This window comes from Haemorhous mexicanus, chromosome 15 (genome assembly GCF_027477595.1).
Source record: "Haemorhous mexicanus isolate bHaeMex1 chromosome 15, bHaeMex1.pri, whole genome shotgun sequence".
In the NCBI taxonomy this organism is placed as follows: Eukaryota; Metazoa; Chordata; class Aves; order Passeriformes; family Fringillidae; genus Haemorhous; species Haemorhous mexicanus.
This window is the reverse complement of record NC_082355.1, coordinates 2,030,298-2,055,485: the sequence shown is the minus strand read 5'-3', so window position 1 is coordinate 2,055,485 and position 25,188 is coordinate 2,030,298. Positions and strand designations below refer to the sequence as shown.

The following is a 25,188-nucleotide window of genomic DNA, read 5'->3' as shown; positions in this document are numbered from 1 at the left end:
GGGGGGGCAAAGAGAGAGTTAAAGCCAGGCTGGGGCCCGCTGGGCAAGGGGAGGGGAAAGGAGCAAAGCTGGCTTGGATTCCTGCCCCTCCCAGCTGGGCGAGCTCCCCTTGGGCACTGCCAGGAGCCCCGGGCTCAGGTGCCACCCTCTGCCCACCTGCCAGGGACCCTCCCGGGGCTGGGGCACCCCCAGCAGGGTGACCCTCCCCGGGACACCCCCAGCAGCCCTGTAGCTGATGCCCACCCCAGCAGCAGCCTCGGGATTTGGAGCTGCCCCGGTTCCATCCCTTCCCTGCCAGCAGGGTGGGATAGCTGTCATAGCTGCGAGCTGACGTGGCTGAGAGGCTGCGGGCTGGGTTTTCCCTGCCAAGGGAGGGATGGGGAGGGCTCTCGTGTCTTTAGGGAAGGGTTTTTTAGCTGTTTTTATTTCCCCAGCTTTTATTTTTATTTTTTTCTTGCTCAGCAGTTCATTGCTCTCTTGTTTTGAGCAGTTTGAGGGGAAAGCCTGTCGATAAACAGGGAGGGCACATTCCCCACATGCTGCCGTTTTCCCCAGGGATGTGCAGAGCCCTGCCAGTCCCAGACATCTCCTTGCTGTCCCTCCCAGCTGCCCCCAGCAGCTCAGGGATGCAGATCTCTCCCCTGAGCTCTGCAGAGGCTGAGCAGAGCTGCCCTGCATTCCCTGCTCCCCTCTGGGGCTGCTCAGATCAGCTGATTACCATTTCAAGCAGCCAAGGATTACAGGGGACAAGAGATGCTTCACCTCTCCAAGAAGCTCTCTCCTCCTCGTGGAGGTGACACAGGGCAGCATTCCAGAGTGCTGAAATGCCAGAGGTGACCCCGAGGACAGGCCTGAGCAGTGTTTACAGCTCAGCTCTCTGAACCCATCCACAGGGGCTCACGTCACTCAGAGCAGCTCCAAGCACTGGCCCGGGAGCTCAGGGGAGAAGGTTCAAGCTCCATTCCCCAGGGTTTGATCCTGCAGCTCCAGGAAAGCCACACCCCAGCCCTGTCACCTGCTGGGGACAGCTGCTTTGCTCTGGACAGGGGGGAGCAGGAGCTGGGCTGCAGCAAAGCTGGAACTGCTCAGGGCACTCAGAGGAGCCAGAGAGGGACAAACTGAGGGGACAAACCTGGGCAGGTGTGACAGAGGCACCGCTGGAGGAGAACAACCAGGGGCCAGGGCTGAAACAGGCAGGTGGAGAGGAACATTTGGGGGGAAGACAGCTGGACCATTCCCAAACCAGGAGAAGCAATGCCCACCCATGCAGGTGGAAGTCTGGCAGGAGGGATGGGGCCAGCAGGGCGTCAGTGGGACATACCAACACTTGGTTGTTGTTTAAAGCCTTGAACCAGAGCACCAGCAGCTTCCTGAGCACGTGGAAAGGCAGGAATTGTCCCCAGGCAGAGGAGTGCCCTGTGCCCCACTGTCACCCCACAGAGCCCCAGGAGCATCATTCCAGCCCGTTGTTTTTGTGCTGTTCCTCAGCACATTCAGCAGAGCAGAATAAACCAGCAGTGGCCACCAGCCCTTCCTGGGCTCCCCAGAGCAAACCTCCCAGAATTCCAGCCAGGTTTGCAGCCTGGCAATGAGGAGATGAGCAGCAGCAGTCCCTCTGGAGCAGCATGACCCTGTGTGCTCATCCAGGCCCAGCAGGCTGCAGCTGGGCACTGGGAACACGGGGAAACTTCCAAGTGTGTGTTTTCAACCAGGGCAGGGATGCCAAAGAATAATTCTGGGTGTGGCCAGAGCAGCTAAAAAAATAACGAGCTCCTTTCAGCCCAAAAATGCAATTTTAACAAACTGAGCTGGCAGTGTCCCAGATCACCCTCCCAGGAGCAGGGCCAGCCTGCAGAGTGCTCTGCCATCGAGGTGACATCAGCAGCTGGGAGAGCTGGGAGCACCCACACCTCCTGCTGCTGCTGCTCGGGGCCCTGTGGGTGTGCAGGGAGCAAACATCCTGTTTCTAATGATTTCCTCTGCACAAGAAATCCAAGGACTTCCTCAGCCCAGGCAGCTGGGGGGACACGGGGTTCCTGTGCCACATCAAAGCTCCTGCAAATCCACCATCCATGCTTTAGCCTCCAGTCCATTACAGCCACCCCAAAAGTCACTGGGAGCTCCATTTCTGAGTTGTCTGAGCCACACAGCGAGTGACAGCCACAGGCACAGCCCCCAGCCCCAAATCAAGCCCAGCCAAGGAGCTCAGAGCCCCCTGGGCTCACTCCCAGCTCCAGGGGATGCTCTGGCTGCACACACAGGAACAGGTTTGGGCAGCTGGGTTGAAAGAGAAAGGAACTTGCTCTCACTACCTGTGAAAACCTTTGTGACAGCTTAAATAAAACATGTGAAACAAAACAAAAACACAGAGCTCTGCACGCAGACACCACAAAACCTTTCCTTTCCAAAAAACCTTTGCAACAGGCAACAGTAAATTTCAATTCATAAGAGGAAGTCCACTCAGGTTAAATGGTGGTCACCTCGATTTTTCCCATGGCTCATCTTAATCCTGTGCTCACCACAGCAGGATCTGGAAGGATTTTGGGTCTGGCAAACCAGGAGCAGCCTCTCCTGCCCAGGTACTAATAAACATTAAATTTAAATTAATAAGAGGAAGTCCACTCAGGTTAAATGGTGGTCACCTCGATTTTCCCCATGGCTCATCTCAATCCTGTGCTCACCACAGCAGGATCTGGAGCATTCTGGTCTGGCAGACCAGGAGCAGCCACTCCTGCCCAGGTACTAATAAACATTAAATTTAAATTAATAAGAGAAAGTCCACTCAGGTTAAACGGTGGTCACCTCGATTTTCCCCATGGCTCATCTTAATCCTGTGCTCACCACAGCAGGATCTGGAAGGATTTTGGGTCTGGCAAACCAGGAGCAGCCTCTCCTGCCCAGGTACCCAGGTGCCCCCAAGGTGGCAGGGAGCCCCAGCTCGCTCCTCCCACCCTGGCCAGGACAGCTCCTGCCTCCTGGGCGTGTCTGAACGCCTGGAACTTTCTACATGGCGAAAACAAAGAGAAAAACCACACGTTAAAAGCTTATCTGGAGAGATAGTGTCACCAAACACTGCCCAGTGGCCAAGGGTGGGACAGCTGCTGGCCCCAGCAGGGCTTGGCACTTCCTCACCCCGCTGGCACTCAGAGGGCAGTGCCCACAAACCCTCCCCTGGAGGCACAGAGGGCCAGGGGGGTGGAAAGCAAAAGCCACCAGGTGGGAAGGCTCCTGCCAGGTGCTGCCCAGGGGCACAGGAGGCCACCAGGGCCCCTGAGGACAGAGGTGCCAGGGCACTGCAGGTGAGGGTCCCTGCCAGCTTCTCCTGGGTCTGTGCTGCTCGTGCAGAGGAGTCTGGGGTCACAGAGGGGCTCCAGAGCCCCCAGGGCCATCCCTGTGGATGGGTTTGGTCTCTGTTGGTGTTCTGAATGTCTGTGAACACTCGTGGGGTTGTGGGGAAATCCTGTGCTGGGTCTGCAGTCCACCCCTGCAGCAGTTAAGGAATCTCATTAAGAGCCTTCAGGAGGTCATGGAAAGGGTTTAGACCCCTCTGTCCATCGTTTGTGGGACCCTTGTGTGGGCAGGAGGGGGAGATGGGAGGGTGGGAGCACCTGGAGAGAGCACTTGCAGAGAGAGCTGGGGTAGGAAATGCTCTCAGGTGCCCTCCTTGCCACCCATCACACCTGGTCCACCTTCTCTCACATGGTGGGAGGTTGCAGGGGCTGGGATTGTCCAGGCTGGCTCTGGGGACATCCCAGATCTTGGGTTTTATCTGCCTTAATAAATTAGTTTTTACTTGGGGGCCCAGTGCAGGGTCAGGAGCTGGACTGTGGCGATCCTGGTGGGTCCCTTGCAGCTCAGGATATCCCCAGGTGATTCTGTGACACCGTGACAAGAGCTGCAGCCCCCAGCAGGCCCAGGGCCCTGCCATGCCCCAGAGCCACCCTGCCTGGCCCAGGAGCTGCAGCACAGCTCCAGCCCTCACCGTTTCCTCCCAGGCTGCAGCCCTGGGGCTCTCTGTGTTTGTGTGAGCAGCTCTGGAAGCCACAGCATCCTGCTGCCACTGCCACCCCGGCACCCACGTGGCCCTGCCACGTTTCTGGGCCAGCTCTGAGGTGTCCTTGTCACCCACAGTGGAAAGCACCCCCCGGCACAGCCTTGAGCTGGCACACAGGGGCTGCGGAGATAAGAAAACCAAATCTGATAAAGGAAACCGTGCTGCACTTGCAGAGAGAGCTGGGGAAGGAAATCTGTCAGGTTCCCTCCTGCCACCCATCACAGCTGGCCCACCTTCTCTCCACCAGAGCGTGGAGATGGCACAAAGCTCCTGGAGCAGGGGGTTGTGTAGTTTTGTCTCTGTACCTGCTCTGTGCCTCACACCCAGCAGCTGATCCCTGTGTGCAGCACCAGCCCCCAGCTCCTCTGGCTCTTCCCCTTCTCCCTTTGCTGTGGTTTTGCTGCCTGGGAAGGATTCCTGTCTGCTTTTCCTGTACGTGGGTGGTGATGCCAGGCAAGCCCTGCTGGGGCACCCCTGTGGACACATCTGGCTCCTTCCTCTCCATCCCAGGGAGCACGGGGGTGTCCCTGCAGTGTCCCTGCAGTGTCCCTGCAGTGCCAGCTCCACGTGCAGCAGGGCTGGGGCCAGCTGGGACACTCCTTTTCCATGCCCTGCTCCAATCTGGAAAACACCCAGGTGAAAATTGCTCCACCAGAGGCTCGCCCAGAGCAAGGCTGAGCTGCTCCTGCTCTCTGCTGGGGGCTGAACCACAAAATCCTTCCCAAGCCCATTCCTGGAGCCCCACGAGGCCAGAGCAGCACCAAGACAAAAGGGGACAACACCCAAGGGCGTTGGGAGCTGCCAAAGCCACCAGCTCCAGCTGCAGCCAGCCCTCAGCAGCCACCAGAGAGGGCACAGAACAATCCAGAAGCCACCAAAAGCCTCTTGGCAATCCCAGAGCAGCACAAATGTCAAAAGCTGGCCTGACATGGCAAGTATGCTGTAGGTGGAAGTGAAATAATTCCCTCTCTGTAAGAGAAGGCTGCAAGCTTGCCAATTTTCCCTCACGGACAAGGACACCATTCAGAGACTTTAAATATAATAAACCTTTTCTGCCCCCTTTTCCGGACAAAATAACCTACAGAGAAAAATATTTGAAATCAGAAATGAAAAAAAGGCTGTCCCCATAAGGAGTGGGGGGAAGAAGATGCAGGTCAGGAAACAAGGAACACGAAGTTTAGGGAGTTTCAGAGTAAGAAAACTTTATGGAGAACAAAGTCAATACTCCTGGCGAAGTGCAGAGCTCCCTGCTGATCTTAAGGAAACTGGGGATGAGTTCTCCACATTTAAATCACTGCAAGATGACAAAATGTTTCCTTGGACTGCCCCCCACAGATGGCAGAAGTATTCCCATCCCTACTGCAATTTTGGCAGCACAAATTGAAACTCCTTTGAGTTCAACCAAATGGTTTTGATGTTGCAAAAAGCTTCTTTTGCTGCTTGGAGGGCTGTGAGTGGGATCCCTTTTCTCACCAAGTTATCAGCATTTGGAGGCCACCGAGTTCACTTTGTTACGGGATGGGAAGCAAAACTCCAAGAATCATTTCAGATATAAATAGCAAAAAGGAAGAAGTTGCTGCTTCAGTGGGAAGATTCCCCAGCCCCAAGTGCCCTGTGTCAGCATCTGAAAGAGATGATGCATCTCAGAAGGGCAAAGCTCAGGGGCAGAGCTGCAGTTTGACCCAGGACAAGCTTCCTGCTGGCTTTTATGAAGGCAGCAGTTCCAGCACAGCCCCAGAGCCTCACCTGGCCACCAGGACAATGGCCCACCTGGCCACCAGGACCATGGCCCACCTGGCCACCAGGACCATGGCCCACCTGGCCACCAGGACCATGGCCCACCTGGCCACCAGGACCGTGGCCCACCTGGCCACCAGGACAATGCAGTGCAGGGGTGGCAGAGAGCTTGATGAGTTTTCCACTGCTGCCTGGCATCTCCCTAGAAACAACAACCCCTTGTCCTCATCATCCCCAAATTCCCAGCCCAGGGTGCCTGGATGCATCACACAGCCCGAGTGTTGCTGGTTAACAGTTCCAGGGAGTCAATGGATCACTCCAGGCCACGAGGTCTGCAAAAGGACGTCCCTCCCTCCCTCCAAATGACAACTCTCAGGCTACATCTGAAACAGAATGAAGTTTAAAGCTGCAAGCTATCCCCCCTTGCAGGGTTTGGGCTGAAGCTGGGTTTTGAGGCGCTGTCTCCTATCCACGGGGAGTTCATAAATATTCCTGCCTATGCAAACTCTGCTCCTTAGCATTCCCTTGGAGATCCAGCCAAGTGGGAACGTGGCTCTTTGCAATTCAGTCCTAAACAAAGTTTTCAGGTGCTTTGAAAACTGATTTGCCTATAAGGCTTCTTGTCTGCTCTGCTTTTCTTTTCATGAAGCTGCGGCCTCACGTCACAGCCCCGCACTGGGACTCAGCACCCAGCACCTATTCCCAAGTGCCATTCACCCCCAGGGGAACTTCAGGCAAATCCCTGTCTGTGCCTTCACTCTCAGAGCCAGGATAATGACACCAGGTCTTTTCTAAAGCGTTCCAGGGTGTGCAGATGACAAGGCTGTGCAATCACAAGGAATTATTGCCTCAATAACCTCTTCGTGCAGCATTATCCTGTGCAAAGGGTGGCAGACAAAGGTTTCTGTTCTCCTTTGGGCTGGTACCTGCAGGAGCTCTCCTGAACTCAGCTGGGCCGTGGCAATTTGCCTGACACATAAATCATGTTTGGGGGTTGCTGAAAATCATTTGGTTTGCCTCTGCTTTAAGGGAAAGCCCCCCAGTTTTACCCAGAATAGGATTTAGAGCCACTGGCCAGGAGGCTGAGTGCTGAAGCTCGTGGAACCTGCTGCCCAGATTTCCAGCAGAAGAAGATTCAGACCTCCAGGCCTTTGGGAATGGCCAGGCAGAGAGAAGGGAAGGAGGATGTCACCCAGAGGTGTGACCCACAGCATCCCAGCTGGCAGAGACACGGCCCCAAAGCTGGAGCAGGGGTGACCACCCACCTCAACTGTGCTACTCTGAACAGCAAACTGCTGACCCTGGAAACGCAGCAAAGTGCCAAAAGCCACTGGCCTGCATCACTTTTTCCACTTTGCAGCTCTGGCCAAGCTGAGGAGCTGCCCTGAGGACAGGGAGGGGACCCTGGGATGTCCCTGCTGCATTCCCAGCTCCCAGGGCCAGGCAATGCCCTGTCCCACTGCGTGCTGATATCTGCCCACACCTGCTCCTCTCCTACCCTCCCTGCTCAAGTTCCTGGGGGTGTTTTGCAGTTCTGCCCGAATTCTGGACTGGTAGGAATTTGGAAACCGGTCCAGCAAACCCCACCCCCACACTGCTGTTCCCAGCGGGGCTGATCCTGCAGCGGCTCCCGAGCCCTGCGTGTCCCAGGGAGCTGCCAGATCCGGGAGGGGTTGGGATTCATGTTCCTGCAGCTGGGGCAAGGAGGAAGGGAAGGGATTGTTGTTCCTCTGGGAGCTGGTGAGCTGTTCAGCAGAGTTTGGGATCTCTTTGTTTTCCTGGGTTTTCCCTCGGCTACGCTCGAACAACAAAGTTCGAGAACTTCTGGGGGAAGTTTGGTACAAAGCTCCAGCAGCAGGAGGCCAAGTAGGAAGGGCTGCAGCTCTGCTGCCAAGTGGAGCTTTAAAGGGACACAAAGAGCCACGGGATTCCTCAGGGACTGAGGGCTGAGCAGCCTGGAGAGCCTGCTCTGGTCCAGCGCTCACACAAACAGATCCCCACAGGCATCCAGCCAAGCTCAGGCTGCTCCCCCTGCGAGACATCCCTGCAAGTTGTGATAACCTCCCTTGGCTAAGGAAAACTGTGGGGAATCTGAGCCTGCTACCAGCTCCCTTTGCTGTTTGTTTTAAAGAAAAGGTACTGCCAGCCTCAGAGAGCCAAAGGCTGCAGATGCTTTACATAGCCCAGCAGTCGAGTGCATGGGATAATGAACATTTCTTTATGCTACAGGATTTTCAAGAATGCCCAAATCTCCAGTCAACATCCATATCAAAGGGGGAGCAATCCCAAAAGTCCCTGGCTGAGCAGGTCAGGGCCTGCCCACAGCAAATGCAAAGGGCTTTTTTAAGGTGAGTACAAAGAGCAGCACAGAGCTGGAGCCTCTGTGCCAGCTGCAGGAGTCTGTACCCACACACAGGAGAAACCCTGAGCTGATTAAATGAACCATTCCCCAAAAGGCCCGGGCAGGCAGGGTTACCTGCACGCTGCAGCAATCCCTGCTTTGATCTCCAGGAAAAGGCTGTTTACTCAAAAACCCTTTTGCCATGGCAACCATGGGGCAGGCAGGAGCAGGGAGGGGGAGACAGCTCCCCAGGGCTTCCCTAGAAGAGCTGTCCCACCACCAGCACAGTGCTTCAACACCACGGCCCAAATGACATTCTGATGAATTTCTAGAGGTTGCTGCAGCCTCAGTGCTGGAGCATCCCAGGCTCCTGGGTTTCCTGCCATCCTGCTGGGCTGGCTGGGCACAGCCACCATCCCCTGGGAGCAGAGGTTTCCTGCAGGAAAGGTCGGGTTCCTCACAGCAAACAAAACTCTCCTCCCCTGTGTCTTATCGCTGCTCTGGCTGCGGGAGGAGACACTCGGAAACAGCAGAGGGCTTCAGCAGCAGCAGCAGATCAAAAGTTCCTCCCTTCCTCTGAGGTCTCAGTCTGGTTTTTTGTTGTTGTTTTGGAAGGGGGAAAAAAGACTCCCAAACACGCAGCCCTGGAGAGGGACACAAAACACAAGAGCTGCTGTGTTCCTTTCCCATGCTGTAACAATTATCAGTGAAAATTCAGTTCAAAGCAAGCAAGCCCCATTTCAGCCCCATTCCTAAGCCACAAATAACTTTAAAAAGTCCATTTAAAAAGCTGTGTTATATTGGGTGAGGAGGATTTGCTTCTGTGTTTCCAAGTCCTGCATCACAGTGCAGGAAAAGAGGCTTTAAAATGTGGCCCAGCCACAAGGACTCAAACCAAACTCTTTAAAAGAAAGCACAAGAATCTCAGCTTTCATTCGGTGCCCCCATTTCCAGCAGCCAGGATTTATGCAAAAGAACACGAAATGCCACGGGGCTTGTAATAAAAATAAAATAAAATCCTGAAAGCTCCCACCAGGGCAGTTCTGCAGCTTCCCTGGGCTGTTTTCAGCCAGCACAAGACTTCTTGGCCTCTGCCACGAGCAAAGAGAAGGAGGTGGAGGGGGATGGAATGAGATAGGAGCTGCTGGCGGGGCACAGCCTCTCTGCAGAGGATTTAAATGCCAGCAAAGTTCATGCTGGATGTTGTTATCCCACCAGATTTATTCCTGGGAGCTCACTGGGGCTCTCCCAAGCCTTGCTCACAGTGGGCTTTGCTCCATCCCACACAAGAACTGGGGTTTTCCTCCTCTTACACTTGATGCCAACCAGGTATAAAACCCAGAGGAACTCTCTGGTTTGTGCTTTCCTTCCAGTGCTGTGGGTTTCTGAGCAGCTGCAGGAGGATGAGTGAGCCACTTCCCCCTGCACAGAAAGATCTTTTGCTCCATAAATATTTCATGTCCCCTTCTGGCTGCTGGAGCACAAAGCCAGAGCCTGGCAGAGGAGCCAGGGGGACCTGACCCAGCTCAGGGGGAGCAGAGGGCCAGGGCTCCTCACACATTTCCCTTGTGAACTGGAGGAAAGAACAGCCAGAGCGATTCAGGAAGAGCCCCTCTCGGGCTGAGCCTGCCTGTGGCACTGTGAATTATTCAAGAGCCACAGAGCTGCTGCCACCCAGGAGCTTGGGCACATCTGGAGCTGCTCACTTGGAATATTCTCCTTCCATGCTGAGCTGTGAGGAGCAAGGAAGCCACAGAGGGTCCCTGACCAGACAGGCACCCCCAGAAGTTTTATCCAGAGCCACTCTGAGAATCCAGACAGCCACCATGCAAATGATCCAGGAAAATGCTGCTTCAAACAACTGCACAGACAGAAATGAGGATGGGATGTGGGCAGAGCAATAAAAGCTGGTGTTTATATTTGGATGCAGATTTTCCCCAGCAGCACTGGTCACCAAGCAGAGGAAGGTTCTGACTTCAGGGAAAATCTGGTAGGGACTAAAAGCCTTGCAGAACTAAACCAGCCTGGCTTAATGACTCCCCTCCAAGCCAGGAGAACACTGGAGCCTTAATAAAACCAGCCTGAGCAGTGAAATGCAAATGCTACTCCAAAAATGAAATAAAGAGAAGGATCCTGCTCCCAGAACAATGGCTGGGGCTGTAGGGAGGGCTGGACAGGACCCCAGGCCCTGCCCTGGTGGGGGAGCCCAGACAGGAGGCTCTTGTGGCAGAGTTTAATTTTAGCAGGTCACAAAGCCCTCCCTGGACAAAGGAACCCTGCAATCCCTTCTCCTCCAGGAAGGAAGGAAGGCAAAGCTTCCTATGGCTGGGAGGGGGCTGACATTTCAGAGCAGGGCCCACGTGGAGGATGCAGGCAGAGCAGGGAGGTGAGGCCAGGAGAAGAGGGGGGCAGATGAAGCAGCCTCAGCTCTCACCCCGGCTCAGGCTGTGTTTGCCTTTCTACTTTAGCCCAGGTTAATCCTGCAGCACTTGCAATCCATCCAAATCCCAGGTCCCCTCCTAGGAGGGATGTTTGTCCTTCCCTTCCTAGCAGAGTACATATTTACCTTGTTCTTTGACAGAGCCAGGGCTCAGAATCCATCCAAAACACCGAGGGCACAACTCAGCTCCCTCGAGAGCAGAAGACAGAGCAGGAACACTGCAGCACTCCAAGCTGGCTGTCCCAGAGAGCCCAGGGGCTTTAGCCATGGATTTTTAAAAAAGAAAACACGTGCTGACAATGCAAAAGGTGCCTGCTGAATCAGCCCAACAACACCTCCCTCTCCTGCACTGCTGGAGCCAGGAGTGGCCAGGCTGGGACTGTGTTATCCCAGCTCAGCCCTCGGCACCACAGGCAGGGACTGGGCAGCTCCAACAGCTCAGCTCACAGCACTGCAAGTCCCAAGAGCTGAGATCTCCTCTTAACTCTGTTAAATCTACCCAAGGAGGCCACAAAGGTGTCTGAGGCATTAAAAACAGGAAGGAAGAAGCACCAGAGCTGCTTTTGCCTTTGCCAGTGTCAGGAGAGTGCCTTTGCCACTCTCCTGACTCCTGCAGGTCAAGGAGGAGCAGATGAACTGAGGAGGGTTTGGAAATCCTCCTGTTCACCTGATTTCCACAATCCTGACCCAGGCACAGAGCTGAGTCCCCAGGGGCTCACTCCCTCAGCCCCCCATGCCCTGCACACAGCACAGGAAGGTGCCTTTCACACTCAGCTTCCTCTGCTGCCAGGCACGCCGAGAGAGCAGCAGGCAGGGGAAATAAAAAGTCATACCTAAACCTGCTGGGCTAGGGGAGAGAGCTGCAGGAACCTGCTGTTCCAGCCTTGCACCAACCCACTCCAGTGCATTTTATGGCCCTGCACCTCCACGATGCAGCTCTTGCTGTCAGGTGCCTCTGCACTGCAAGGGCTGAGCCCCAAATCAGCCCCAGATCCAGAAAATCACTCGGGAGAGTCACCCTGCCAGCTGGAGTTTTAAAAGAGAGGGGAACTTATTGGTGATGCTTTTTCTCCCTTTACAAACCCTTAATGGTGGGAAAAGCACAACTCCAACTTCCCTGAGAAATCCCTTGGCCTTCCCTGGGGCTTTTCCCAGCAGCTTTACTTAGAAGAGAGTTTGGTGATAAAGGCAGCAGGGAAAATCCAGGCCCTGGGCACAAAGGGAGCTCATGACTCATTTCTGATGTTCAAGCAGCTCCAGAGGTTTGGCTCACCACAAGAGCCCCTGTCTCTGAGCAGGGGGAGGATGTCCCAGCCCACCTGGGCCAGCCTTACCCAGAGTTTGCCCTCCCAGTAGAAGGCTCCCAGCAGTCTGACGATGTGGGGGTGGTCGCAGGTGGCCAGGATCTCAATCTCCACCATGTAATCCTCCAGCTCATCCTCACTCTTGGTCTCGATGACCTTGGCAGCTGCCAGAGCTCCTGTTTCCTTGTTCTTGGCCTGGAAGGAAAAGCCAGGGTGAGTCCAGAGAAAGTGAGAGCACCAAATTCCTGCTGCTCCAACCCCTGCTCAGCTTGGCTGGCCCCAGCCATCACACCAGGAGGAAAACTTGCAGGGGCATTTCTGCTTCCTAAAGCTGCCCACAGCTTCAGAGTGGCTGGATCCTCCTTCCCCCCTCCAGGCTCCAAACCCAAACCACTTCCCATCACAGGGAGGTGGAAACTTTTAGGAAAGGAGATGCAGCCTGTTGTTTGTAGCATGGGGAGAAAAGGAAGCAAGGAAACCTCAAAGTGTAGAAGCTCTCTGATGATACCCCAGGTATCACCAGAAATACTAGAAATTAATTACTAGAAATCCTGAGTATGCAGATAATCCAACCAAGATCTGTCTGGGCGTGCAGCCAGGTGGGGATGGCACTCTGCTCCCAGGGACAGGGACAGGAGGAGAGGAAACAGCCCCAGGCTGGGCCAGGGCAGGCTCAGGGTGGGCACAGCAGGAATTTCCCCATGGAAAGGGGGCTCAGGCACTGGAACTGCCCAGGGAGGGTTGGATCCCCATCCCTGGAGGTGGCACTCGGTGCTCTGGGCTGGGGACAGGGTGGGGAGGGGGCACAGATCAGATCTGATGATGCTGAAAGCCTTTTCCAAGCTCAGTGATTGTGTGACCTGGTAAAATTCCCAGCCCAGCTGCACCTGGAGATGTGTCACACGTGGCAGAGGGGTGAGACAGGAGCCGCTGACTCAGGAGCATCCAGACATTCCCAGAAGCTCGTGGAGTCAGCAGCTCACCCACTGCTCCCCACTGACACAATTCCACCTCCTCCCCCTTTTCCTTCCCTCTCCCCCAGGGAAACAATTCCCCCTGTGGATGGAATCCCTGCAGGAGCCGGCCAAGCTCTGCCTGTGACCTTTCTTCCCACTCTGCAGTTTCCATCTCTGTGTTTGGAAAACCCTCGGGGGAGCTCACAGGAGGATAAATTCCAGCTGCAAACAGCACAAACCCCTCTGAACAGCTCCACACAGCTGGGGTGACACTGACCACCAACCAAGGGACGGGCTGGGGAGGGCAGGAAGGAATATTGGGAAAATCATTCAGCAGAGGGAGGAAAAGGAGGCATCTCTGCTGTGTTCTGGAGTGTTGCTGCATTCCAGGAGCTGGCAGGGACAGCCGTGTCCTTACACAGGGGACAAATCCATTTCCATCTGGGCTCACTGCCCACAGCCCAGCAGCTCCTGCTGCTTTCAGGAGAAATTAGGGGGTTCCTCGAGCTCAGCTCAGCTGGGTCCTCACCAAGCCACCAGCAGATGCTGTCACACAGAGGGCAGGGCAGGGGGAAACGTGGAAGGAGCACGGGGGAAAGCTCAGCCCTTCCAAACGGGAGCCAGAAGTGCCCCGCTGTGTTTGCTCTGCTCTTACAGAGCTGGGAGAGCTCCAAGGAGGGGAAGTAAATATTGTGAGAAGAGGTGGGGCTTCCCCTGGAGCTCTGCTTCCCACCAGAGGGGCCCTGCCAGCTCAGCCCCTGCAGGATGCAGGATGCAGCCAGGAGCAGAGCAGGGAGCTGGGCTGGGGGTCAGGGTCTGCAAACCAGGCTGCAGATGGTGCTGGGGGAGGGAGCCCAGCCCAGCCTGGCTCACTGCTATGGCTGCATCCCATGGGTGGGCAGCCCAGTGCCCAGCTGGGAGCCCCCTGCACCTGCCTGGGGCCAGGACAGAGTCACCTCTGCAGCCCTAGCCCACCTGAGCTGGCCTGAACTGCTGTGCACAGAATTCACAGAATCACACACAGAAAAACACAGAGAATTCACAGAATCATACAGAGAGAATTCACAGAATCACATAGAGAATCACACAGAGAATTCACAGAATCACAAGAGAATTCAGAGAATCACACACAGAATCACACACAGAGAATTCACAGAATCACACACAAAATCACACAGAGAATTCACAGAATCACACAGAGAATCACACAGAGAGAATTCACAGAATCACACACAGAGAATTCACAGAATCACACAGAGAATTACACAGAGAATTCACAGAATCACACAGAGAATTACACAGAGATTTCACAGAATCACACAGAGAATCACACAGAGAATTCACACAATCACACAGAGAATTCACAGAATCACAGAGAGAATCACACAGAGAGAATTCACACAGTCACACAGAGAATCACACAGAGAATCACACAGAGAGAATTCACAGAACCACATAGAGAATCACACAGAGAATTCACAGAATCACACAGAGAATCACACAGAGAGAATTCACAGAATCACACAGAGAATCACACAGAGAATTCACACAATCACTGGTTGGAGACCTTCAAGACCATTGAGCCCAGCCCAGCCCCAACATCCCAACTCAGCCCTGGCACCCAGTGCCACATCCAGGCTTTGTTAAACACACCCAGCGATGGGGACTGCACCACCTCCCCGGGCAGAACATTCCAGAACTTTATCACCCTTTCTGTAAAATCTTTTTCCCAATACCCAGCCTGTATTTCCCCTGAATGGTGCTCCCCCACCCTTCCCCATGTCCCTGAGCTCCAAAGGGAGCACTCCCCATGTCCCATGTCCCCCCAGCTGGCACAGGGACACCCCAGAGGAAATGACAGCAGCATCCCCAAGGACAAATCAGCCCAGGACATCAGCACCAGCACTGTGGAGGCAGCAGGCTGGCACGGGCAGGCTGGCACAGGGATGGGGTGGGCATGGCCCTGTCACAATGTCACTGCTGGCACCTCCCAGCAGGGACCAAGCTGACCTCGGGATGGCAGAAGAAGCTGAAGTAGGAAGGAGACCACGGGCTGAGCAGGGGGCTTTGCAAAACCATCTCCCCTGCAGTGCAGAGAAGACACTGGTTACCCCAGCCAGCAGCTCTGGGAGGAGCAGCACTGGGCCAGGCTGGACAGTTCATCCCTCCCTGAGGTGTCCATGGCCCCTCTGAGCCCAGGCTCCAGCTGGGCTGCTCCTACCACACAAGGCAGAGGGAGATGCACAGTGCCTGGCACAGCAATCCTGGGCTGAGCCAGGTCACCCTGGGCACCATGAAAGCTTTGAAATTCCAAGGATCTTCTGCCCCTTTCTCTCCATCGTCCCCCAGCAGGCTTCAGCCCCATCCCAGACTGCAAAACCCCCAGAAACTGTTGGATGCCACTTCCATCTTTTAGCTCCTCCACTCCTGGGCATTTCAATAATTTGTCCTTGGGGTGTTAATTAGCACCAAAAAAAAAAAAAAAAAAAAAAAAATCCGAGCAGACAGCTGCCAGCATGGTGCCCAGGAGGTGCTGCTGAACCCCAGGGCTGTTCATTACAGTCATTTCAACCCCAAAAACCCCTCGTGGCCACCAGAAGCCCCTGAGCAAGTCCAGGGTGACAGGTCAGGGCAGGAGCAGGGCTGGAACGTGCATTCCACAAGTGTCACATAAAAGTTACTGAGTAAACACGGCGGAGAGCCACGCCAGGAGCCACAGGAAGCAGGGCAGAGGATCTCCTGCAGAGCCCTGGGGCAAAGGGGGTGCTGGTCCTGCCCTGCCAACCCCTGGGAATGCCAGGAGACAGGGGACGAGCAGGGTTGCTCCTGGCAGGCACAGAGGGAAGGCACTGCTGGGTTCTGGTGGGTCTGAGAGGTGCCTGCTCAGGTGGCAGAAGTGGCTCTTTGGCCTCTGCCTGTGACTCACCCCGCAGCTATTGTGAAATCCCAGTGTGACAAACACAGGAGCTATTTTAAGCCCTGAAAGAACCCATTAGGGGAAGGCTGGAGGGTTCAGCACGGCCAGTTTCTAGGTGAGGCAGAGGAAACCCTCCCTGAACTCTGGCTGGCCCAAAAAGCAGAACTGAGAGCCCCCCAGGGCCTCATCCAGCTCCTTTGCACCCCCAGGCCACCGGGCCATCCTTCTCAGGCTACCATGCCACCAGACTTTTGGTGACAGCTCTTCTTCCCCTCCTTGTCCCCATGCCAGGAGAGCTGGTGCTTCAGATGTCACCAGAAGGAGCCCGAGGTGCCAGGGACGCTGCGTTTGGGGGGTGACAGCCGGGCCTGCCCCACCCCACTCCTGCCCTCGTGGCACTGCTCCCTCACCTGATTCCCAGGGATCACCTAATGATTAATCAGCTCCTGATGAGCCTGGCCCAGCTCCCTGCATCAGTGAACCAACACAGAACAGCCAGGCTTGACTCAGGGCTGCTGGTGGGGTCCAGCAACCAGCAGGAGCTGGAGTGGAGACAGGCTGGGAAAACTGGGGCTGCTCTGCCTGGAGAAGTGAAGTTTTGGGCTGACCTCACTGGGGCCTTCCAGTGCCTGAAGGGTCACAAAAAAATGGAGAGGGGCTGTTCCTCAGGAATGGGAGTGATGGGACACAGGGAATGGCTTCCACTGACAGAGCAGGGATGGATGGGATTTTGGGAATTAGGAATTGTTCCCTGGGAGGGTGGGCAGGCCCTGGCACAGCTGGGGCTGTCCCTGGATCCCTGGCAGTGCCCAAGGCCAGGCTGGACAGGGCTGGGAGCACCTGGGACAGTGGGAGGTGTCCCTGCCATGGCTGGGGTGGCACTGGATGAGCTTTAAGGTCCCTTCCATCCCAAACCATTCCATGCCTTCCAAGCCTATCAGGCCCCCTTGGAGCCATAAATGAATCCTATCTGGGGTTTTGTCTGAAACTCTGGATTCAGGCCCTGGTGCCACCAAACAGCAGCTGGTGACCCCTGGCCAGGGGACAGCAGCACAGCCCTGCTCCCACAGCCCCACACGGCACCAGCCCTGCTGCTCTGCCAGCTGTGGCAACATTTCAGCAAGAGCGAAGGGGAAGTGGCTTATGAAACACCCCCAAAACCGTTAAAAAAAAAACCCATCAAAAAGCAGAAATGCCTTCCTTTGGTTATACAAGCTCAGGGCAGGAAAGCAGCCCCAGCAGAGAGCTCAGCTACAGCCACGGCCTCTGGGTAGCCCTGCCAAACAAAAGTGTGACCAAAGCTCAGCACAAACACCTCTCCTGGCCTCCCCTCAGCAGCAGCAAAGGGGGGCAGAGATGAGAAGCCCAGAGAGCTGCACGTGATGTTCAGAGCTTGCACCCAAAGAGCCACAGAGGCACAGCGAGGGGGCTGGGGCTGCTCTGCTGGGCTAGAACCACCCACAGAAACCAGGCAGAGCTCCTGGGCCATGCAAATAAACAGGCAGGGTCTGAGGAGAGGGAAGTTCCACCTTGACCCAGCATCTCCAGCCTGAAAGCTGAGAGCACCAAACATCCTTCAAAGCACCAGTCCCTGGGAGAGCACCGTGCTCCGAGTGAGCACTCCTGGCCCTGCCTGCATTCACACAACGCCACAACAGTGGAAAAATCATCATAAAATAGAGGTGGAAAAGCCTTTCAGCCAGTTCTGAGTTTCCTAGCAACTTCCTGCTACAAACTCGGAGCACAGAGGGCTGAGGGAGCAGGGGCTGGATGGCTGTGACACCCAAGAGCCAGGGAAGGGGGTTAGGCTGGCACTGGCAGGTCTGGCTGGCTGGCAGCCCTCTCTCTCACTGGGCTGGAAAGCACCAGCTCAGCAGGGCCCTGGCAGGGGAATAAAACTCTCAGCTCTTCCCTGTCTGCAGAGCCCAGGGCTGGCAGGGTGGCCCAGCACTGCTGGCACTGCCCTTTGCAGAAGGAACACGGGGCAGGAGCAACAGATCCAGGTGTGGGAGAACCAAGAGCACCTGCTGGGCACAGCCTCCTTCTCTGCCTCTCCCACCTCCCCAGGCACCTCAGAGACCAAATAAAGACAGGAGCCCTGGGGATGGGAGCACAGGGAGGTGAGGAGTGCCAGCAGGGTTCCCTGTGCTGCCTGGATGAGCAGCCTGGGAGGTGGCACCGAGGAGAGGCTTTTCCCCAGCCAGGAGAGAAGCAGGGAATGCAGCTGCAGCAGGAACAGAGCCACAGCTCTGCTCCCTGCCAGGGACACGCTGCCCCTTCCAGCCCCTGCCCTTGGGGAGCTGCCCCCTCCTTTCCCACGGGAGCAGAGCGTGCCCTCGCTCTCCTGCTCCATCTCTGCTCCCTCTGGATTGAGGCTGGGCCAGGCTGGCAGTGCCAGGGGATGGGGACATGGCACAGCCACCTGAGACTCACCAGCAGCACCCCACACTTACAGCAGCACCCCACGGACAGAAAATGAACCTTTTCTCCAGGGAAATGGGATTCTCGGGAGACAAAACGTTTACAAAATCATGTGGTGTGCAGGGAGGAGATTTTCTGAGCAGCAATTGCCACGTGCTGAGGGTGAAAGGCTCCTCTGAGCTCTCCTGCAGGCAGCTGCCCACAGCTCCCACTGGCAGCAGCACTGCCAGGATCTGGGCTGTGCCACTGAAGTCATTGCCCAAATATTTAGGCCATGGAGAGCTGTCCCTGTCCCCTGTCACACAGGGCTGCAGCAGGGACAGAGCATCCCACGTTTCCATCAGCTGAGAGTGAAAATCAAGTTTCAAGTTCAGCCAGGTTTAACATTGTTAAACCTTCCCATTCCTCCTTCCCAAGCAAAAAGACTTTAAGGAAACCCTTCAGCTGTTCTAAAGGACAAGACCATGATCTGATCTTGCATTTTCTGTGGCCAATCAGCTCAAACTTCCCCTGTTTCTGTTTTCCTTCCCTTGCCTTTTTCAAAGTTACCTCGGCAGATTACCATCTCTGAGACACCCTTTCCAGGAATTAAAGTGTAGAATCACAGAACGATTTGGGCTGGAAGGGACCTTAAAGCTCATTTTGTTGCCATGGGCAGGGACACCTCCCACCATCCCAGGTGGCTCCAAGCCCCATCCAAGTGTCCCTTGGGCACTGCCAGGGATCCAGGGGCAGCCACAGCTTCTCTGCCCACCCTCACAGGGAACAATCCCTTCCCAAAATCCCACCCCATGGACCAACCCGAGCTGAGCCTGGATCACCAGAGCCCAGCACGAGTGCTGCAGGCTGGGGTGATGAGCAGAGAGGGCTGCGGTGCCAGGGCCACCCTGGTGCCCACAAAGAGCCCCAGTGCAGCTGCAGGCAGCTGCCCAGCACCCAACAATGGGCCTTTCACCCCGCATGCACAGCAGCGATAGCAGCCCAGCACACCCGATAACCCAAATTTTCCAGCCTGCCCGGAGGGCAGAGGAGAAGCAGGGCACAACAGCGGCGCTGCTGTGCGGCGGGGCTCGGGATGGAGCTGGCTGCGGGCGATTTGGGGGGATGCAGTGAAAACCCCCCTGGGCAGCCCGGCCCCACCCTGCCTTATCGGAGCCGCTGTCCCCAGGGGCAGCGCTGGGCAGGGCAGATAGCGCCGCACCAGAGCGGCAAAACAATCGCCAGGAGAAAGGCACGGGGGGCTGGCCGAGCCCCGGCAGCCAGAGCAGCCCCTGCCAGCCAGAGCTCGCCGTGCCCACACGGGCATCCCTCCCTGGGGGCAGGGCATGCTCGGTTTGCAGGGCTGAGGGGACATCGGGGGCTCCTGCACTGCTGGCTTCACCCTGAGCATCTTCCCTGAGAGCCCACTGCCACCTGTCCCTCCAAACCACACCAGGTCTGGATGGCAGCACAGATCCTCTGGGTTTTTGGGTGGCATCTTAGGTGCTTTTCCAGGAGAATAACTCTGCTTTTTGCTTTTCTGAAGTGGCAGCACAGATCCTCTGGGTTTATAGGTGGCATCTCAGGTGCTTTTCCAGGAGAATAACTCTGCTTTTTGCTTTTTCTTTTCTTTTCTGAAGTGGCAGCACAGATCCTCTGGGTTTATAAGCTGTGTCTTAGGTGTTTTTCCAGGAAAGTAACTCTGCTTTTTGTTTTTCTTTTCTGAAGTGGCAGCACAGATCCCCTGGGTTTATGGGTGGTATCTCAGGTGTTTTTCCAGGAGAATAACTCTGCTTTTTGTTTTTCTTTTCTGAAGTGGCAGCACAGATCCTCTGGGTTTATGGGTGGTATCTCAGGTGTTTTTCCAGGAAAGTAACTCTGCTTTTTGCTTTTCTTTTCTGAAGTGGCAACACAGATCCTCTGGGTTTATGGGTGGCATCTCAGGTGTTTTTCCAGGAAAGTAACTCTGCTTTTTGTTTTTTCTTTTCTTTTCTGAAGTGGCAGCACAGATCCTCTGGGTTTATAAGCTGTATCTCAGGTGTTTTTCCAGGAAAGTAACTCTGCTTTTCATCTAAGGCAGCTTGGGAAGGGTCTGAGTGAGGAACTTTTAGAGGCCCCCAACCCTGGTGGGCTGGAGCCTTCCCAGGCTGGCACCCACTGACCACAGCTCCCAACTGCTGGGTTTGGGATCATCCATTTAACAAACTTTGGAGGAGGTGGTGACAAAGCTGGGTCACCTGTGGCTGCCACCCTGTCCTCAGTGCACCTCTGGCCTTGCCAAGGCCACGGCATTCACAGAATAAGAGCTAGAAAGAAACATTTCCTCCCCACCCCCTCCAACTTTTCAGCTTCATTACCCTCTGTTCAGCTGGTTCCTCGTGCAGGCAGATCCTCTTTTGCTGCAAAAAGACTTTCTATAAAAACAGGGAAATCCCAGGCCCAGCTCCTGCTGGCCGCAGGTTTTTTGGGTCTGCCGTGTAGGATCCAGCCTCCACTATAAATTTCATCCTTTTTAATTAATATGTATTCAAATGAAGCCTGTCCTACTTTTGTGAGAAGCCAGTTCAGCTTTGTCTGAGCTGCAGACAGGATTCCACAGGGCAGGAATACCCCGAAGCCCCGAGCCTTCCTTCCTCCCGCTCACGCCCTGCCTCGTAAAACCAAACCCTCCTAAACCCAGCCCGAGTTTCCATCTCTCCACACCTCAGCTCCTGCCAGGCCTGAGTGCCCAGAGAACAAAGCCCTGCTCAGACCTTGCCAAGGGGACACAACAGATGGCACACGGGGCAGGATGCAGGCGCAGGATTCCGTCACCTCCCCGCGCTTCCGGGCGTGGAGAAAGGGGGGACAACGGGCAGGAATTCACTCCAACATCCTGAAAACCTCAGGGCCCTGCAGACACTCAGCCTCGCTCCAGGCAGTGCCTTTAGTGAGAAAATTAAATTGGTTTTGGGGTCAAGAGAATGATTCAAGTTGTTCACTGAATTTTGGGTGCTGCTGCTCTCCTGGAGCGCAGGGGGTTATTCAGCTGCTGGGTTATTCTGCAATTTTTGCTGGGTTATTCAGCTGATTTTTTGGCAGCTGAGCAGCACAAAAGAGCAAAGCCCTTCTTTCACATCCCACCTTATACTCATTTCCCACCCCAGATATAAAAAAGCAAAAGGAGACAACAAAAAAAAAAATCTTTAGGTGAAGGGAAAATGTGTTTCTGGTTATTCATCCTGAAATAAGGATTAATAAGGATTGTTAATCATTATAAAATAAGGATTTATTGTCCTAAAATGTGGATTTATGATCCTAAAATGAGGATTTATAGCACAGCACCCCCAAATAATTCGGGGTTCTTAAATGAACAAAGTCTTGGATGAGAATTCAAACTCCAGCCACGACCTTTTGCCAGATGGAATGGAGAACAGGTGGAGAGGAGATCAAAGCAACGGAGAAGTGAAATGTTTCTAAATACAATAAAGTAACCCTTTGATTTCTGGCACGATGTTAAACCTCACCCTGCCTTACAGGGTTAAAACTCCACAAAAGCAAAAACTTGCCTGAATATTCCAGAAGGTTTACAACTTCTGGTTGTAAACACACGGTGTCCACTGGGACATTTTCATTCTCATTTGTGTGGAAATGGGGATGAAAGGAGCTGGAGATGAGCTGTTACTGCCTGACAGGCTGACATTCTTTACCTACAGCAATAAAGTCACTCTGACAATGGTTTTCTTCTGAGCCTGGGGTTAATAACTGGGGCATTCAGATATGACAACAGACTGAAAACCAAACCAGCCACCTCTAAAGTAGCTTTATTCTCTAAGTCACCTACTTTGGCTACATTATACATGTTTAAAATAGAAAGTATTTAAATAATTCTTTAAGTTTTCCTTTCTCTCAGAGGCCACTGAAGTTGTTTTACACTGTTTACCTGGTTGCTGTCACTGTTTGAGAAACTTGAGCAAATAAAAGCACGGAATCATCCAGGACTGAGTGTTGCTACACACAAATGTGTCTCCAGTGCACCTCACTGAGCAGAATGGCAACAGAATTTCTACTGATGCTGCTTTCAGAAGGATAAATGGAGAAGGGATTTAAATATCATTTTTAGGAATTGTGTTTTGTTAGAAGATAGGTTCCTCCACTATAAATTTTCACTCAATGGGTATTTAGCACTCAGTTTTTTAGAGTTTCTGTCAAATACCGGGATAGAGATGAGGAATAAACACCAAATCCCCCTGTCCTGACCTGCAGTCACCTGCCTCCCTTCCTGCCCTGTTTATTTCTCATTCTTTCAAAGGCAATGCCTTCTCAGATGATCTAACGAGGCCATCAAGCCCCAGCTGCCCGAGAGGCAATTCCCACCCCCATTCCAAGCGGCGCCTCTCACACAGGTGTGTCCCGGAGCCTGCGGATCCCCGGGCTGCTCATCCCTGCCGGGACACGGGACAGCGGGAACGCCGCTGCTCTGCAGAGCAAAGTCCGGGGAATCTTTGGTCCTTGAAACCCCCGTCCCTAAAGCCCGAGGTTAAACATTCACAGCTCTGCGGCCGGCTCCTCTTGGGCCTCCCAAGTTTTTTCTGCTCGCAGCACCGGCGGGGATACAAATCCCCTGTCACCCCTGGGGACTCAGGAAACTTGGAGACAGCCCTGGAAGCGCCGACTTCCAAGAAACCTCCCTCCATTCATTGCACCGGCGGCTTGGCAGGGAGCGCCGGGGTCTGCTCACAAAAGCATCGCTCTGAAAACGGGCGGTTCGGGGCGACAAAAAACCCCCCCCCACACACACAAAACCCAACCAAAAAAAAAAAAAAAAAAAAAGGTAGAAAAGGCAAGAAAGGAAAGAAAAGCAGGAAGCTTTTCTCCCTCCTTCCCCCTCCCCGGAGCGCTGCGATCCCCAGCCCAGCTCAGCCGTGCCCGTCCGGCTCCTCCCGCTAACGGGATGCGGAGCCGGCCCCGCTGTGCCGGAGCCGCTCCGAGCCCTGGCGGCGGCACCGCCGCCTCCCCCGGACCCCTCCGAGCACCCACCTTGTAGACTTTGCCGAAGGCTCCATCTCCCAGCTCGCCCACCACCTCCCACACCTCGCCGGGGTCCAGGTCGCGGCGGACGTGCTCGTATTCCTTGGAGCGGCGCTTCTCGAAGGCGGAGAGGCGCAGGATGCGGCGGAAATTGGCGAAAGCCATCCCGGAGTGCGGCCCCGGCAGCTGCGGAGCCGCCGCCCGCTGCGGCCCCGGGAGGACGGAGCCGCTGCGCGCCCGGGGAGCGGCGAGGCGGGACCGGCACCGGGGCCGCCTCCAGCCGCGCACATGGAGCCGGAGCCGCTCCACCTGCTGGGCTGGGCTGGGCTGCCCGGGACCGAGCCATTGGCCGCCCGAGCCCTCCGCCCGCCCGGCCGGCACCGCCCCGCACGGCCCGGCTCGGTCCGGGTAGGGCACGGCACAGACGGGGCACGGTCCGGACACGCCGCAGACAGGGCACGGCCCGGGTAGGGCACGGCACAGGCAGGGCACGGCCCTCCCAGACTGTCACGGCTCATCCCGGGCACGGTTCAGCCTGGGCACGGCTCTGCCCTGGCCCGGCACGGTTCAGTCTGGATACGGCCCGGCACCGCCCAGCCGGGTCAAGGTCCGTCCTGACCGGCACGGCTCAGCACGGGTAGGCTCTGCCCTGTCGTCGTGGCACGGCAAAGCCCGGGTACGGCCCCGCCGGGGCACAACCCGGCCACGTTGTGCGCGTCCCGGTGCATCGCGCCATGGCCCAGCCCGGCTCGGTTCGGCCCCGCCGCGGAGCCAGCCAGGGAATCGCAATCCCGAGCCAAGGAAAGCAAACCCCTGCCAGCCGGGCTGGGAAGGAGCGATGTCCCCGCTCCGGCCCGGCCCGCGGCATCCCCGGGGCTGTGCCCGACCCCCGCACGGAAATCCCGCATCCCGCCGTGCCCTGGCAGCAGAGCCGCGATCCTGCTCCCCCCGCTCCGGGAAAACAGCCGGACCCAGCCGATTTCAGCCTCCAGGAGCGAGAACTGGGGGACCCCGCACCGCGGCTGCTCCGGGCATGGCACCCCGGCGGTGTCCGCTGGGACGTTCGCATCCTCCCCACGGTGGAGCGCAAACCCTCTGGAAAGCCGGCTGGCAATCCCCTTGGAATGGGGACATCTCCTCAGGAAAGCCGGCTGGCAATCCCGAATGGAATGGGGACATCTCCCTCTGGAAAGCCGGCTGGCAATCCCCTTGGAATGGGGACATCTCTGGAAAGCCGGCTGGCAATCCCCCTGGAATGGGGACATCTCTGGAAAGCCGGCTGGCAATCCCGTTGGAATGGGGACATCTCCTCTGGAAAGCCGGCTGGCAATCCCGTTGGAATGGGGACATCTCCTCTGGAAAGCCGGCTGGCAATTCCCTTGGAATGGGGACATCTCCTCTGGAAAGCCGGCTGGCAATCCCCTTGGAATGGGGACATCTCCTCTGGAAAGCCGGCTGGCAATCCCGTTGGAATGGGGACATTTCCTCTGGAAAGCCGGCTGGCAATCCCGTTGGAATGGGGACATCTCCTTTGGAAAGCCGGTTGGCAATCCCGAATGGAATGGGGACTTCTCTGGAAAGCCGGCTGGCAATCCCCTTGGAATGGGGACATCTCTGGAAAGCCGGCTGGCAATCCCGTTGGAATGGGGACATCTCCTCTGGAAAGCCGGCTGGCAATTCCCTTGGAATGGGGACATCTCCTCTGGAAAGCCGGCTGGCAATCCCCTTGGAATGGGGACATCTCCTCTGGAAAGCCGGCTGGCAATCCCCTTGGAATGGGGACATCTCCTCTGGAAAGCCGGCTGGCAATCCCGTTGGAATGGGGACATCTCTGGAAAGCCGGCTGGCAATCCCGTTGGAATGGGGACATCTCTGGAAAGCCGGCTGGCAATCCCGAATGGAATGGGGACATCTCCCTCTGGAAAGCCGGCTGGCAATCCCCTTGGAATGGGGACATCTCTGGAAAGCCGGCTGGCAATCCCCTTGGAATGGGGACATCTCTGGAAAGCCGGCTGGCAATCCCGTTGGA

At 55.7% G+C, this 25,188-nt stretch overlaps 2 protein-coding genes across 2 annotated transcripts in view; both read right to left on the bottom strand.

Moving 5' to 3' along the window:
* Positions 1–23,424, bottom strand: part of STK10 (serine/threonine kinase 10) — a 46,133-nt gene extending 22,709 nt beyond the window's left edge. Inside the window, exons 1-2 of the mRNA XM_059859848.1 lie at positions 23,169–23,424; positions 11,907–12,071 (exon numbers count right to left, since the gene is read on the bottom strand). Of these exons, the coding sequence (XP_059715831.1) occupies positions 11,907–12,071; positions 23,169–23,324 (321 nt within the window). The 5' untranslated portion in view covers positions 23,325–23,424. The remainder of the gene's footprint in view (positions 1–11,906; positions 12,072–23,168) is intronic.
* On the bottom strand, positions 6–9,829 carry LOC132334103 (uncharacterized). Its single transcript, XM_059859850.1, has 2 exons — positions 5,921–9,829; positions 6–5,848 (listed from the first exon to the last, which is right to left on the bottom strand). The coding sequence occupies exon 2, from the start codon at positions 5,075–5,077 to the stop codon at positions 3,494–3,496; it is 1,584 nt and encodes a 527-aa protein (XP_059715833.1). The 5' UTR covers positions 5,078–5,848; positions 5,921–9,829; the 3' UTR covers positions 6–3,493.
* Positions 23,425–25,188: the final 1,764 nt, after the last annotated feature.

Excerpts from the sequence above, each read along its gene's own strand:
- LOC132334103 (XM_059859850.1), bottom strand. The coding sequence starts at position 5,077 with ATGGTGTCCTTGTCCGTGAGGGAAAATTGGCAAGCTTGCAGCCTTCTC.